General features: G+C 44.2%; 1 protein-coding gene across 1 annotated transcript in view; it reads right to left on the bottom strand.

Moving 5' to 3' along the window:
• Drp2 (dystrophin related protein 2) overlaps positions 1-15,212 on the bottom strand; it is a 53,954-nt gene that overhangs the window by 29,014 nt on the left and 9,728 nt on the right. Inside the window, exons 3-4 of the mRNA XM_005358686.2 lie at positions 5,337-5,514; positions 1,164-1,327 (exon numbers count right to left, since the gene is read on the bottom strand). Of these exons, the coding sequence (XP_005358743.1) occupies positions 1,164-1,327; positions 5,337-5,453 (281 nt within the window). The 5' untranslated portion in view covers positions 5,454-5,514. The remainder of the gene's footprint in view (positions 1-1,163; positions 1,328-5,336; positions 5,515-15,212) is intronic.

Below are 15,212 nucleotides of genomic sequence, written 5' to 3'. Positions count from 1 at the left end.
GATCGGAAACAGGTCTACCTGGCACACAGCTCTGTGATCGGAAACAGGTCTACCTGGCACACAGCTCTGTGATCGGAAACAGGTCTACCTGGCACTACAGTCTGCTTTCTTCCAGCTTTTCAACACTGCCTCACCTCATCACAGACCCCTGGAAGCCACACTTTTGGGCTTTGGTGGTAGGAAATGGAGGTTTGGAAAGAATGAGACATACATAGAAGGGCAGAAGGAGAACATCATATAGAAATTGCCTTTAGGTTCTTACTGTCTTGCACCTGCCCAAGCTACTAAGCCATGGATGGAGAAGAGGACACAAAAAGACACAAGTGGGCTGGAGAGGCAGCTCAGTCGGTAGAGTGCTTGCTTAGCGGACACCAGTTGGATTTCCGTGACCACATGAATTGAACACGGTAGTTTATGCCTGGAATCTCAGACGGTGAAAACAGGAGGAACACAGGCTCTAGGTCCTCAGCTACATAGTGACTTTAAGGACAGTCTGGTATACGTGAGACCCTGTATCTAAATAAATAAATAAAACAAAATACAAGAAAGGGGTGGGAGTACACAGATGATACCCTCCATGGCTGTCCAGTTGTGAGGAAGGAGAGGCGGGGACAATTGCTTCATTTTTCTTTACATATCAACCCTTTTAAGTTTAGAAAGCATTTTTCCACGTTATTTGGATGTTCATGACAACCCTGCAAGGTATGGAGGACAGGTATTATTTATCCCTCTACTTATTTCATTTTCTTAAGAAACAAAAGAACAAAGCCAGGTAACAAAAGAACAAAGCCAGGTGTAGTAGTGCTGGCCTATAAGCCAAGCACTGGAAAGATAAAGGAAAGGTGATTCCGAGGTTCAAGGCCAGCCTGCACTCTACAGAGAGTGCCGAGAGTGCCGAGCCTGCCACAGCTGCAATCTCCAGACAAAACCAAACCGAGTGGAAGCTAAAATTCAGAGAACTTGAGCAACTTACCCAAGATGACACATAAAACAGGTTAAGATAGAAATGTCCTTACTTCTAACCTAGGATTCTTTCTCTGGTTCCAGAGAAAGATGGAAAGAAATAGCTAGCGAGGTTGACTGGGGGAGGGCATGCGAACTGCAGCTACCAAAGGAGCCCAATACTGTCCCAGTCAATCCCTAAAGTAACTACTAATGCTTACCGTAGGTTGTGGGACTTCTTTTTTATTTCATTCCAACACAGATTCATGGCTGATGATTCCAGGTGGCCAATGGCTCCAACAGACCCGTTCAAGAGCTTTGGACTTAGGCAGGGATCCCCAGCACCATCCCAAGGAGGTACAGGGATGGTGACTGCAGCTCTAACCTGGACAGAAACACAAGAAGTCTGTGGTCCCTGGTCTTTTCCATGCCCTGCTCTGTGCTAAGCGTGGGACACGAGGGACCAAGATGAGAGAAAGTCTGGTCCCAGGGTCCAGAAATCCTGTCCCACTTAGTGTGGGTGTGTATTCAAGGGGTGAACTGCAGAAGGACTCTAGGGTCCCACTCACTGGGAGATCTTCTCTTAACACAGGCACAGAAGTGCCGAGTACTGCTTCCTTCACTACCCCTTCCACCCCTGGTGCAGCTAGAAATTTTGCCAGGATGACTGTGCAAATGGGCTCCTCATCCACTATGAAGCTGGTGAGATTTCTCCAAACATGAACAATTGTAGCATTCACACCTAGCTACAGACTCAGTCCACAGGGACTCACACTTTACCCAGTCTTCCAGAAAATATAGCTGAGGCTGTCCCACAAAGATTCGGAGGAAAGGCAGATAAGGCAAGGAAGCAACCCATTCCCTGTATCCTGCTTTCCGATGGATCTAGGCCTTTGAGGTCACCTTCCATCAGTTTTAACCCACACTACAAACCACAGTCAAGAAGCCCGGAAATCTTCCAAAAGGGCATTGATCAGGAAGGTGAATATGGACTGAGAAAGATAGAAAGGAACATTCTGGATTTTGCACTAGAAAGGACTCTGACCAAGCTCGGCAGTCGAGAGGCCCAGTCTGGAGATTGCGTTCTCAGTCTCAGTTTCTACTGTTGCTGTCCTGGGCACTGGCAAGACCCAGTGAGAGTACTGACAGGTCTGGGGGATCCTGGATCAAATCACCCATTATGAGCATAGAGCCCCAAATACCCAGCCAGGGGGCAGCAGAGGGTGGAGGGAGGGGGATTGTTGGAGGAGGGGGATCTTTACCTGATCCACCCTACCCAGAGAGACTAGCATGCTTGTCTGGGGGGTCTACCTGTGTTTGCCTACCTAGCTGGCCCTCCTAGAGGCTGGGACTCCCCGATTCTCCCCTGATTCTCCCCCGATTCTCCTCTCTGCCTTAAAATCATACTTCTTACAAGACTCTTCAGGCGATTTAGGATACTAATCACCCCAGTAAAGTCCCAGTTCACACCACAGCATGAAAGGAAAGCGAAGGAGCTGCCAAGTCCTGGGGGACAAGCTGAGAACTCAGTCACCCTGCAGCCTGAGTGCTGACCCTACCTGTGCTGCCGGAGGAGTCCATGGCAGGACCTCGGAGCTCCATGACTTTCCCTCTGCGGGAGTCTGGACCCTGTGACTAGTGACTGCAGACGGGCAGAATCCCAAGGAGCTCTGAGCAAGCCCACTCAGGGAGACAGGCAGAGCTGAGCTAGGTCAGGAGGCGGGCTGGGGGGCTGCTACCCTGTTTGTTTACTGACCCCCCAGGAATCTGGAGGGGGCGGCCATGTCAGAGCCTACCCAGTGAATCAGAGCTTTGTTGTGGGGAATTCCGGCTCGCTCCCAGGCTGGCATAAGATGGGCAGGAGTGGGACTGGGCATTCCATGGTGCTGAGGAGAGGCGTGGAGAGGGCAGCCCCTGTTGACTAACTTTCCCTTTCTGTGGAAGACACAAAGCACTCACTGCCTCCGAGCCCAGCTCTGCCCTGAAGTGGACAAAAAGATAAGACAACTTTAGCAATAAGCTTTATTGAAGGCAATTTCTCCAAGCACTGATGGAGAGTGAGCTTGGGAAATAAGCCTTGCTCTGTCACAGAATGTCTGCATTGGGAAGCGGGGGTGGCAGAATCCCTCTGCATTTGATTATCTTCCAGGAGTGCAGAGGCCAGAAGACTCGCTGGAGGCCAGGGTAAAAACAAGGGAGTGCTTTGCCCTGCTTCGGAGGGGCAGAGGGAGAGCCATGACCAGTAGACCTCTGTACCCTGAGGACATACTGATGGGCTCTGGGCATCCCTTTGAGCTCTCTAATGGAGGAAGAGGACAATGAAATGTAGCAGCTCTGTGAATAGAGCCAGGGATGGAGATGCCCCTGTGCCAACCTGTGCTATACTGGGTGGGATTGAGGGAAACCCTTTCCATTAAGGCACTGACTGAGGGAGGGGCAGAGGCTCTACTGGAAATGACCCCTAGTTTCCCTCTTTAGCAGACTTGCCTGGAAAAGGCTGACATTCCGGAGCTCAGCCCCCACCCCTGAGCACTTTCGGAAAACACAATGTTTATACCAAAAAGCATTCTGTTCCCATCCCTGTTTATCTCCCACAGTCTTCTAGGCTTTCCACGGTTTCGCATTGTTTCCGTGCTGAGGGCCACCTACAGGAATAGCTGCAACAGCTGCCTGACCCTTTCTAGGGGTCCGAGTGGAGCCAAGCGAGATGACTGGAGGATGGCAGGGGAGGACAAGCCAAGAGCGGGGAGTGGCTTCTAGTTACAGGCATTACTTGTGTTAGGATAACTGGGCTAAAGCCAGTGTCAGAAAGTCCTTTGGACTGGGAATGCCCCAGAGTTGGGAACAGCCCCTTGTGACCCAGCCGTGACCAAGCTGTCCTGGCTGTGTTTGGGAGAAGAACACCCAATGAGCTGGGCGCCATGAGTGTTAGCCTTTCATGCCCTTCAGCGCTTTCTTCTTAGTTTCCTAATCCCCGTCCAGCTCCTGCATTGTTCTCTAGCGCCCTGTTCTCCCCTCATTTCCCCCCTGCCAAGGGCCAAGGACACTTCCTAGGCAAATCACGGAGAGGAATTGCTTTCTTCCCTTTCCCTATCACTTGCTTTCCCCTTATGGTTTTTGTGGCTAAGATACCTGCTGCTCACGCCATATCCACAGGTTCTCTACCCACACTTCTAATCCCTGAGACAACAACAGCGCAGGAAACCTACAGCGAAGCAGGACAGACTTGCTGTGCCATTCACAACCACACACTCAAGCCCCCATGTGCTCTGCCCGTGTAAGGAAGCTTGTTGGGAGGTAATGGGCAAAGGACGTCTTTCGGAAAGACTCGGGCTTCTCAACACTGCAACACTATGAGAGCCACACTCCAAGGAAGAGGTAGATTCCTGGGTAATTCTAAATTGACTCTGGCTTTGAGAATATATTAGAGGAAGAAATTTTTCTCTGGCTAAATTCAAAAACAAAAATGACTAATAAAGACCATCTCCTCATTCCTGTCTGGATCTTGACTTTTCCTTAGTTTTCCCCCAAATGATTTCCCTAACAGCTGGATTCTCTCCCTATTGCTGTTCTCCCTCTTTCCTGTCACCCTACAAATGAACCTGCTGCCTGTGCCCCTAGAAAGGACTCAGCCTGGCAGTTTGTCTGTACTCTGTAGAATACATTGTGCTTCCTCATGGCTCACAGTCTCCGGAGCCCAAAGCATGGCGCGGAAACCCAGAGTAGTGCCTATGTCTCCCTCGTTTCCAGACAGTTTCTCCGGGAGCTCCTTCATCGTCAGGAAAGGTGGGTTCTCTCTCTAAATTACTACCTCTCACCCACCTACCAATATACAAACAGGCAGACAGACAGATACACATACACACACACAGACATACATACACCGCCACTACCGCTAATATCACCAGACTCCTAGCTGAGAAGAGAAAATTCTTAAAAGGGCTGAACCAGGAGCTGCAAAGAAGATTGGAGACTTGAGATGACGAGCCAAATGAGAGAGAGAGAAACCAGAAGACTATAAAGAACACTACTTAGAACCTAAGGCCAGGGAAGGATCTCTTTCTGCCCTAAGCCATGCCCTGAAGTAGCGTTCTCTTTCAGGATCTCCCCCAGACCTCTAACCCGCAGAAGGTTAACATGGGATCGGTCCCCATTAGTCATAATGGGACTTTGGATTGCCTAACCTGACAACTTCCTTTGCTGTATGCCTCCACCCCCCCCCATTAACTAGCTCGTGGCTGATAAGGGGCGGGCTGCAGGAAGCTGTGCTATCTAAGGCTTTTCATTTACATGTCTTTCCTTGCACTGTAGAAAGTACAGGTATCACATAGATTCACATAGATCCCACCTTTAGTCTTTTGTCAGAGGTGTTTCTTTTATTAATGGACACTTACCTGAGGCTGGGGACAGGTATTTCTGAGGCTGCTGCCGTGATGAAACCTGTCCGCAGCACGCCACTCATGACATCGTGGGAGGGTATAAGGGCATCCCTGCATGACCAAAGGTTGCATCAGAACCAAGGCTCATGGAGGATGAGGGTTGCCAGTAGACCAACTCTTGAGCATCAAGCACCTGGAAGAGTAATATGGAGATATTTAGAGACAAAACTAGAAAAAGCCAATGAAGTCAGCATATCCTAACTGCTATATGGACCAGCCAGCTATGCACATAAGTAGTCACAGATAACTGTGACTTATATACTAGTTCATCCCAGGCTACTGTGTGCCATAAAAGATTAATTACTAGCCAAGGAAGCACTATTGTTACCTATTCTGCTGTGTGCTGAGGACACAAAGATGAATGACTATGAGACAGGCTGGAGAAGCAGCTAGTAATTATAATAAAATCCTCATGTGTCAAATACTAGAATTAAGGCTAGACTAGGTTAGGGGAGCACAAAGCGTATCTGGGACCGCCCAGATTTAGAGAGGCTGCATTTGAGGGCCTTGGGAGGTAGCTCAGTCACTTAAGTGCTTGCTACATAAGCATGAGGACTATAATTTGGTCCCAAGAACACACACTTTCAAAAAAGTTAGGGGTGGGGTGGGGTTGGATGGATGGCTCAGCAGTTAAGAGTACTGGCTGCTCTTCCAGAGGACCTGAGTTCAATTCCCAGCAACCATATGGTGGCTCACAACCATCCATAACCATACCTGGTGTGATGTGGGAGTGTCATATATCAATCTGTTGATTTCATTGGTTAAGGAATAAAGAAACTGCCTAGGCCCCTTGATAGGCCAACCCTTAGGTGGGTGGAGTAAACAGAACAGAAGGCGGAGAGAAAGAAGCTTGAGTCAGTGAGTCGCCATGATTCTCCTACTCCAGGCAGATGCAGGTTAAGATCATTCCTGGTAAGTCAGCTTGTAGGCTACACAGATTAATAGAAATGGGTTAGATCAATATGTAAGAGCTAGCCAATAAGAGGCTGGAACTAATGGGTCAAGCAGTGTTTAAAAGAATACAGTTTCCGTGTAATTATTTCGGGGCATAAGCTAAGCTAGCCATGCGGGCGGCAGGGTGCTGGGGACGCGGCTCCTCAACACTGGTGCCCTCTTCTGGCTTGCAGGCAGACATGCAGGCAGAACACTGCATACATAATAAATAAATCTTTACAAAAGTATTGGGTATGTTAGCATGTGGTTATAATCCTAACAATGGGGAGGAGAAACAGAAGATCACTGGGGCATTCCAGCTAGCCAGCCTAGCATATTTCCTGAGCTCTGGGCCAATGAGAGACTCTGTCACAGAAAAAGAACAAGAAAAAAGCGGCTCCTAAGGTTGACTTCTGGCTTCCATACAAATGTGTGCATATATGCACATGCTTCTGCACATACACACGAATCCACTTAAAATCACATGCATGTGTGCGTACACACACACACACACACACACACACACACACCAAAGAGAATTCATTTGCGATGAGCATTGGAGGTAGAGTTGCCTATGTAGCAAAGGGGAGAAAGGAAGACAGGCACTAACTGTTGACACCCCTATTTAAAGGGTGATCTCACAAACAGGGTGAAGCAGACTCAGGTAACAGTGGGCTCAGTATAGCCAGTGTTTGGAAGACCCAATGCCGGCTCCAAGGAGTTCCCACGCAGAGAAAAGAAATAGGGAGAATAAAGAGCATAAATTATGTGCTTTAATATTAGAAGTAGTGATGGGATGGAGGAAAGAAATAGATGAGGCCAAGGAGAATCCTTCCTGGTCATGTCAAGAAAATTTCGCAAGAGAAAATGTACTTTAGATGAATCATGGAAGAGAAGTGGGATTGCATTAAGTAGAAAAGATAAAACCAAAAAGAATTCTCCAAACTGCACATAAAAAAGGCGTAGTGTGAGCAAAGAAGAAGATAGGTGCCTGATTGGGCCATGTCCTGAATGACAAACAAAAGATTCTCGCTTTTATCTTGTAGACAAGAAGGAGGCACTGAAGATTTGAGGCAGCAGAGTGACACGGCCAGATTTTTCCCCGCTTGCCTTGTGAGGCGATTCTTCCAGGGGAAGGACACACTGAAAAAACTAGTCTTGGATAAATAGTTAGGCCGGATGCACGAGCAGACCGCAGGCTTTGAGGCACACTGAAGAGGAAAACTGTTTGGGACTCCAAGGCCAACTGGATGTGAAAGGTGAGGGAGCTGAAGGGGTCACCATGTCTAATTGGGGAGCTAGGTGGGGAACTTTGCCAACAGCAAGAGCAGGAACACAGGGAAAAAGCACCCATTTGGTGTGGTAAGAGGTGAGGGCAATGGTACATAATCAGCTGTGCTGGAGACATTTAACTTTACACATCAGGACTGACGAGCTTTGAAAGGGAGATATGTGAGCTAAACATGTGATGTCCAGATGGATTGATGGTTTAATAAATGTACACAGCATGAGGGTAAGCAGCAAGGATGACGCTTGCAAATGAAAACGGCAGCCTCTTTCAGTGTGTGGCCAGAGCAAACCGCCCTCCAAAGGGGAAGAAGCAATCATCTTTGGTTCCTGGGAGTGATGATAAAATAGTGACCATTTTTAGACTCTATTTCACCAGTTCGCAACATTTTACATATAAGGGTCCCTTCCTAAGATGAAAAGAAGTCTCACTTCACCCACTCACACCCACAGTAGTAGTTGTACTTTTAGAAGTTATGGAATGAGAAAACCGCTTAACACATTTAGACATCTGTAGACTTCATGCATTGAGTACCCGCTTCTTCAAGGGTTCATGGTCCCAACATGGAGGGCTATTAACAGATTCTGGGGCTTGTAGTGTGAAGGACATTTTACTATAGCTAAAAATTCCTGGCAATTATACAGCTACACAGTTTTCCACCCACAAAGAGATTCCCCCAAAGGATGGCTGAAAATTTGATTTCCCCAACCAACTACCAACAGAAAAATATCAGTCACTCAGATAAAATATAACGTATTGAGCTGGGTGTGGTGATGTAGCCTTTAATTCCAGAATTTAGGAGGCAGAGATGGGCAGCTCTCTAGAAGCCTGATCTACATAGTGTGTTCCAGTCCAAATGCTCATATTTTTGTTGAATTCACAAATAATTCACGATCTTAAAATTATAAAAAAAATTTCTATGGTGCTAGCAACTGAATCCGGGGACTTGAGCATACTAGACAAGCTCTATATTGCTGAACCACATTTCTAGCCCTTAAAACATTTTTCATTTGAGAGCTGAGTGGTGGTGGCGCACGCCTTTAATCCCAGCACTTGGGAGGCAGAGGCAGGTGGATCTCTGTTCCAGCATGGTCTACAGAGATGTTCCAGGACAGCCAGGGCTACACAGAGAAATCCTGCCTTAAAACAAACAAAAACCAAAAAAAAATCTTTTTCACTTGAAATTTATTTATTTATTTACTTGTAGTGCGGGGGACAGGACCCGGAGCCTTTCAAATGCTAGGGAAGAGCTTTACTGCTGAGCTGAGTCTTCAACTTTCATGAACACTCTGTACAGAAAAACTGAATGGATCTGAAAATAATTGCCATGTCACTACAACCCAGAGACAACAGTCACTAACAGATGTAAAGATGTAGTACTTTGTCTTTGAAATAGAAATCCTGGTACGTTGCAGGTAATCTGGAGGACATGAAGCTGGGCGCACGTGACCAGGAGGAGAGTTGGAATAACTAAAAACAGAGTTTCAAAGAGAGGAGAGGAAGAGCGTGGGAAACGCAGGAAGGTAGTAGCAGTAAAGGAGAGAAAGTGAAAAGTACTCTAAACTGAACAAGCTTCAGCCATGGGGTTCTCGGACGAGGGGAAGGGAAGCAGAAATCCCATCCAAAAGCACTTGTTTTCTCCTCTCTGTGTTGTCCTAGGAACTGAGCCCTCCAAAGAAGGCCATGCAATCAAAACATCGCTAAGTAAAACTGAAGAGATAGGCACACAACAGATGTGCAAATTTAATCACAGAAACCCAAAAGGGCACAGCTCCTCAGTTATTTAATTAAAAGATAAAGGAAATGGGCAAATGCTAGGGAAAGATTTTCAAAGTTTACCACTAAAGATGATTGGGTGACCCCAAAGAGGCTACAAATAAGCATATAGCCCTTATCTAAGACCTACACAAGGAGTCAGTAACGTGCAGAGACAATTCATCAAGGAAGTTGAGAGTTTGAAAATAGGAGACCGTAAAATAGAAATGGTAGAAACAGGGCCAGTGAGATAGTTTAGTGAGTTAAGTTGTTTGTACCACTGACAGCCTGCATTTGAGCAATGGAAAATATTCGGTAGATGAAGAAAAACTACTCTCAGAAATTCTCCCCCACAATGAATAAATAAAGTTAATAAAACAAATGTTAGAAATGAAAAATCAATAAATCCAAAATTTAAAAACAATTTAAAAAACACCACCAATAGATTCAACAGAGCAGATGGAAGAGAGGGTTAACAAGACATTACATTTACAAATAAGAAGAAATAAGAAAATAAATATCCAGGCATCAAGTGTACAGCATTTGGGAGGCAGAGGCAGGTAGATCTCTGTAAACTCAGGGCCAGCCTGGTCTACACAGCAATTTCCAGGACAGCCAGGGCTACACAGAGAAACCCTGTTTCAAAAAACTAAGAAATAAATAAATAAAGAAAGAAAGAAAGAAAGAAAGAAAGAAAAATGACTATGACCAAAACTTCCAAGAATTCTGGATCAAAAGACCAAACCCAAGAATCCATAGGATGGGAGTTGAGACAAAAACAGAACACACTGAGAATCTAATCAATAAAATAGCAGCATAAAAATCCGCAAATCTAGAGAAATAAATGCAAACTCCGAAGACATTTGGACCCCAAAATAGGCATGACAAAGTAAGATCCTCTGTACGGCACGCTACAGTCAAGAAGTCAAAAATACAAAACAAAGAAACAATGTTAAAAGCTTTAAGGAAAACTACCACTTACTTACAAAAGCAAACACAGCACAAAAACATCAGGTCTCTTATCACAACCCTAAAACTAACCAAAGAAAAAGGAGGTTAGGAAGGAGGAGCCTTTTCAAGTTCTGAATGTAAGTAACAATCAACCAAGACTCTTCTATCAAACGCAAAGCTATATTTTAAAATTGATGGAGAAATAAGGACATTTAAAGACTACTACAAAGTAAGCCAGCTCAAGCACAAACTAAACACTGAGGAGAAGATAATCTTTATGCATTCTTTGTGTTGTCTTTCACATCATGCATCTCCATCCCATTAATTTCCCTATCCCTTTGTACCCACCCTCTGCCCTTGCAACTTCTACTCTGCCCCTGCACAAATAAAATAAAATTTAAGAGAAAAAAGAAAAACAAAGACAGAGAAGGAAAAATATCATTCTTGTCATGGAAGCTGCAGTGTGACACAGTGAGTCAAGTCACGCAGTAAACCCTTTTATCCATATATCTTTACTTGCAAGTGTTCATTGCAAAGTGTCCTTCGTCTGGTTCTAGGCCTCTGGTTTCTGCTACACTATTGATGCTGGCCCTCACTGGAACGCCTCTTGGTTATCCTGATGTTGTCCTTTGTCTTGGAGATCCTTCAGCGTTGGATCTAAAGGACTGGTGTGTCTTCACTTGCTCCATCAGATCACAGATGGGGTGGATGTTGGAGTGGGCCAACACATAGCCTGGTTCTGGCCCTGGATAGTTGGAGGGTTGGTCAGACCACCAGCTCTTCCCTGTCTTCACCACCAGGGTGAGCTTTCCTGCATTTTCCTGGCGAGTACAATACTTGCAGCAATGAGTAAGGGACTGGCCAGTTTTCCCACTCTCAAGTCCTCAGGGTCCGCTTTCCACCTCCAACTTCAGGGCCTGCTCTACTGTGTTACCCAGGTGTGGTGTAGGGGCCACTCTCTTGAGTGCTGCAGCTGACGAAGGGCAGGAACAGCTCTCTCACTTGCCTTGGGCATTGATGGGGGGATGACGCATCTCTCCCTTGCCCATGCTGACAGATGAGTAATGGGGACAGCTCTACCATGCTCACAACTTTGGGGCTGGCTTATCCACACCTACGCCAGTGGAGTTGGCTCTATTGTGCTATTGTGCACTACTGTGTGTAGGGCCTAGCACACGATATTTAAAGGAATACTACACACAAAGGAGAAAGAGAAACAGGAAATCTCAATCATGAGAGCACAGGAAAGAACAAACTTCCTGAGAGGAACAGATGAACAATGAAAAATTAAAGAATCAATTGTGGCCAACTCAGCGAACCAGCAAACCTCTAATGCTAATAAAAGATAAAGAAAAGAGCAAGTGATAATCAAATATCCCCCACACACAAAAACAACCATAAAAATGACAAGAATTCATTTTTTAAAATCTCTCAACAATAATCTGAAATGTAAGTGACCTCTGCTCATCAGCAAAGAGATGCAGAATAGCTGACTGAAATAAAATATTATATCTAACTCGTCTAACTATGCATTATGAAGAAACAAGACTGGAAAAGACACAGATGCATCAAGGAATGGAAGTCAGCCTATTAAGTGAACGGAAGCCAAAATTCAGTGGCATAGCTAGTCTAGCACCTGACGATGAAGATTTCAAATTAAGTCAGAAGATATAAATAAATGCATAATAATAAAGAGACTACAACAATCATAAATGCACATGCATAAATATTAAGACTCCCAACATCAAAAAACAAACACTAATGGGCACAGAAGGCCACGTGGGTCTTGATAGTGGATGACTTCAGTACTCGAGTCTCCCCAAGATATGACTTATAAACAAACAAACAAGCTAATAAATATTTGGAAAAAAAATGAACACAGCCATTAGGGGAATTCCAATGAAAACTGCTTTGTGATTTCATCTTAACCCCTATCAGAAAAGGGATAAGCAAAGGATTGGATGGAGGCAATGAGGGAGGGCTGTAAATTAGAATAATTTCTATAGTGACACATAGAAAAATGCTACAGCGGAACTCATTAACTTGCAGGCTAATTGAACATTTAACTAAAATGTTATTGCTTATTTTTGAGACAGGGCTTTTATATGTTGTTCAAGCTAGTTTAGACCTTGTATTTCTCCTGCTTTTACCTCTAATGTGTTGGGATTATGTAGAAGTTATCTCTATTCAGGAAATAACCACGCTAGTTAAAAGATAAACAATTATATTTTTAGTTATTATAAGGGTAAAACTCATGAAACCGGAATGAGAAATCCAAGCTCAGCTGTGCAGTGAGGGAACCACAGAGAAAAGCCCGTTTTTCTCCATGTCCCAGAAAGCCACATCCTAACTTGGTCCCACCTCATAAAGATAATTGGTTAACAAGGCTTCCCCATCACTTACTTCCCCTGTTATCTAAACAAGAGTGATCCAAACCCAATACCAAACTATATACAATAGGAACAGATATCAAGTTTAAAATTACAAACAACATAAACAATATTAAACAAGGAACACATGACAAATGTTTTAATAAACATTCTATTTCAAAAAGTCTAAGTCTTGCATCAGAAATAAGCTTGGCTAAATCATAAGAGGAAGGTAACTACAACTATCTAATCTTTAGCCCCACCAAAGGCCTGAGAAAGGAGATAATATTGCTTGAGTAGGCAGGAAGTGCAATCAAGTAGCTTCCAAAGCAAGCAGTATATGACAGAGACAATTGGCTACCTGAGTAATCACTGGAAGTCTCATTTGCAACTTTGAAGCAACCAACTTTGGCTAAGGCCTAGCATATCTGACAGACCATTTTCAGAGGTAAGGAATTTTTCATGACCATCTTACCCTGTTTTGGCAAGGTTTGGCAGTCCTTTTCCTTGTGTCCTGTGTATCCAATCTGGATACCATGTACTTTGTCAGTGGTTGAGGCATGGGCAGTTCCTTGCCCAAAGGCCAATTGGGCCAAGAAGAAAACAAACTCTGAGTGGAGTGTCTTCGGTTCTCAACATTCTCTCAGGAATAAATTGGAGCTGTCAGGAGCAATCATGTCTCATGTCAACAGAACCCTAAGTTATTTAAATGTCATGTTTTACAGATCCTTGAAGTGGTTGGAGATTACCTATCTAGGCAGAAAGAATGCAGTCTCTATGTATCTGAAGAACCTAATTAATCTGACTATATGTATAACAAACACGAACAACTATTGACCTATAATATTTAACATCTATATAACTTAAAGACTAAAACTTCATGTAAGAATATTAAATAATCTGTAAATAAATGTGCAGCAAATGAGGACAATGACCTCAAAATCTGAAAAATGTACAAGTATCTTGATCAGAGGTAAGAATAATATATAATGCAATATGAAAATATATCCTAAAATTTGTATCAATATACAAAATGTCCTAAACAGAGGTAGAAACATGCATGTATACAATCTGACAAAATAACTTTGTATAGGTGCTCAAATATTGTAAACAGAAATAACAAATATAATTTGAACTTGTATCAATATACGGAAAACGATACCAATGTAAATTATCCATAAATAATTGTTCACAAGTATTTACTCTATCATCCACTATTATAATCCCTTTTTATTTTATTTCTGAACCTACATAGTTTCCACCCCAACCCTCTACCTGATGCAAGTAATAATCAACAACCCCTAAACGGTGTTTCCAACCCTGAGGACAAACTTTGTTGGGAGAGGGGACATTGTCTCTAGAATTGTTTCCTGCTGTCATGGGGGTGTGTTCTCTTTATGGGATCCTGCAAAATTAAAGTGATGGTTAAGTTTCAAGATTACTGTCTAGCATAGTTGCAAATGATTTCTGAGCAGTCGATAGGGTTTTTTTCCCCAAAGTTCTTATTTGGAGTTCTGGCCAGAATGTCATAAGAAGGTGCACCTTGTCAGTTCCAGGACAGCCAGAGCTATGTAAAGAAACCATGTCTCAATAAATAAAGCATAACAAAAAATATTAATTCCTTCTGGTCCCAGTATTAGGACCCTCTGTTTTCACCTTTCATTCTATGGCCTTGAGTCAATTCGCCTCTCTAAGCCTTATGTCTCAGATTTATTACTCATTGTCAATTCATACATGTATATAATGTATTTTGATCCTACTCATTCCCCTACTACCCCCTCTTCCTCCAGTTCACCCTCTTCCTCCCAACAAATTCTCCTATGTTTGCATCTTGTGTTGTGTTGTTTGGAGGACCTCAGTGTGTTTGACTAGGGCGTCTGCATAAGCAGATGGAAGGTTATTTACTGGAGCATGGGCAGCTAACCAGAGACAACAGCACTGAAGACAGTGATTCCTTCTACCCCAAGCAACCATTAACTGCCAAGAACTCTTCAAGGATAGGGGGGGCCTCATGAGCCCCTCCTCCACCTATGATTGAATGTTGAAGGGCCCCATCTTGCAGGCCTTGTGTAGGTAACCACAGTTGCTGTGGGCTCATGAGCATGATGGCTGAGGACTTATTTTGCTAGTCTTTCACATATAAGTGTTTAAGATTGGCAGACATCAAAACACTATTATTCCCACACTTCGTACAGCATGAACTTGAAGCCCACTAAACTGTCTTTCAAGATCATCTACACATAAGGCAGGCTGACCACGGTCCATGCCCATAATTCCAGCAATTAGGAGGTGAAGAGAGGAGGATGGAGATTTCAGTCATTTTCGAGTGCATAGCACTTAGATGGCAGCCTGGGATGAGTGAGACTGCCTCAAACAAAGAAATAAACAAAAGCAAGCAAGCAAAAGGTTTTTTTTAGAATAATCTGGGCAAGGTTTTCCCAGGGAAAATTAGAATTTCATTTTCAGGTGAACATGCTGAAACATACTGAACCTATCCAGGGCCCTTGTTTTCTGGGCCAGTGCTTTGCTCTATGG

The sequence above is a fragment of the Microtus ochrogaster genome, chromosome X (assembly GCF_000317375.1).
Source record: "Microtus ochrogaster isolate Prairie Vole_2 chromosome X, MicOch1.0, whole genome shotgun sequence".
NCBI classification, from domain to species: Eukaryota; Metazoa; Chordata; class Mammalia; order Rodentia; family Cricetidae; genus Microtus; species Microtus ochrogaster.
The sequence above is the reverse complement of the archived record's forward strand: the minus strand, read 5'-3'. Positions and strand labels throughout refer to the sequence as shown.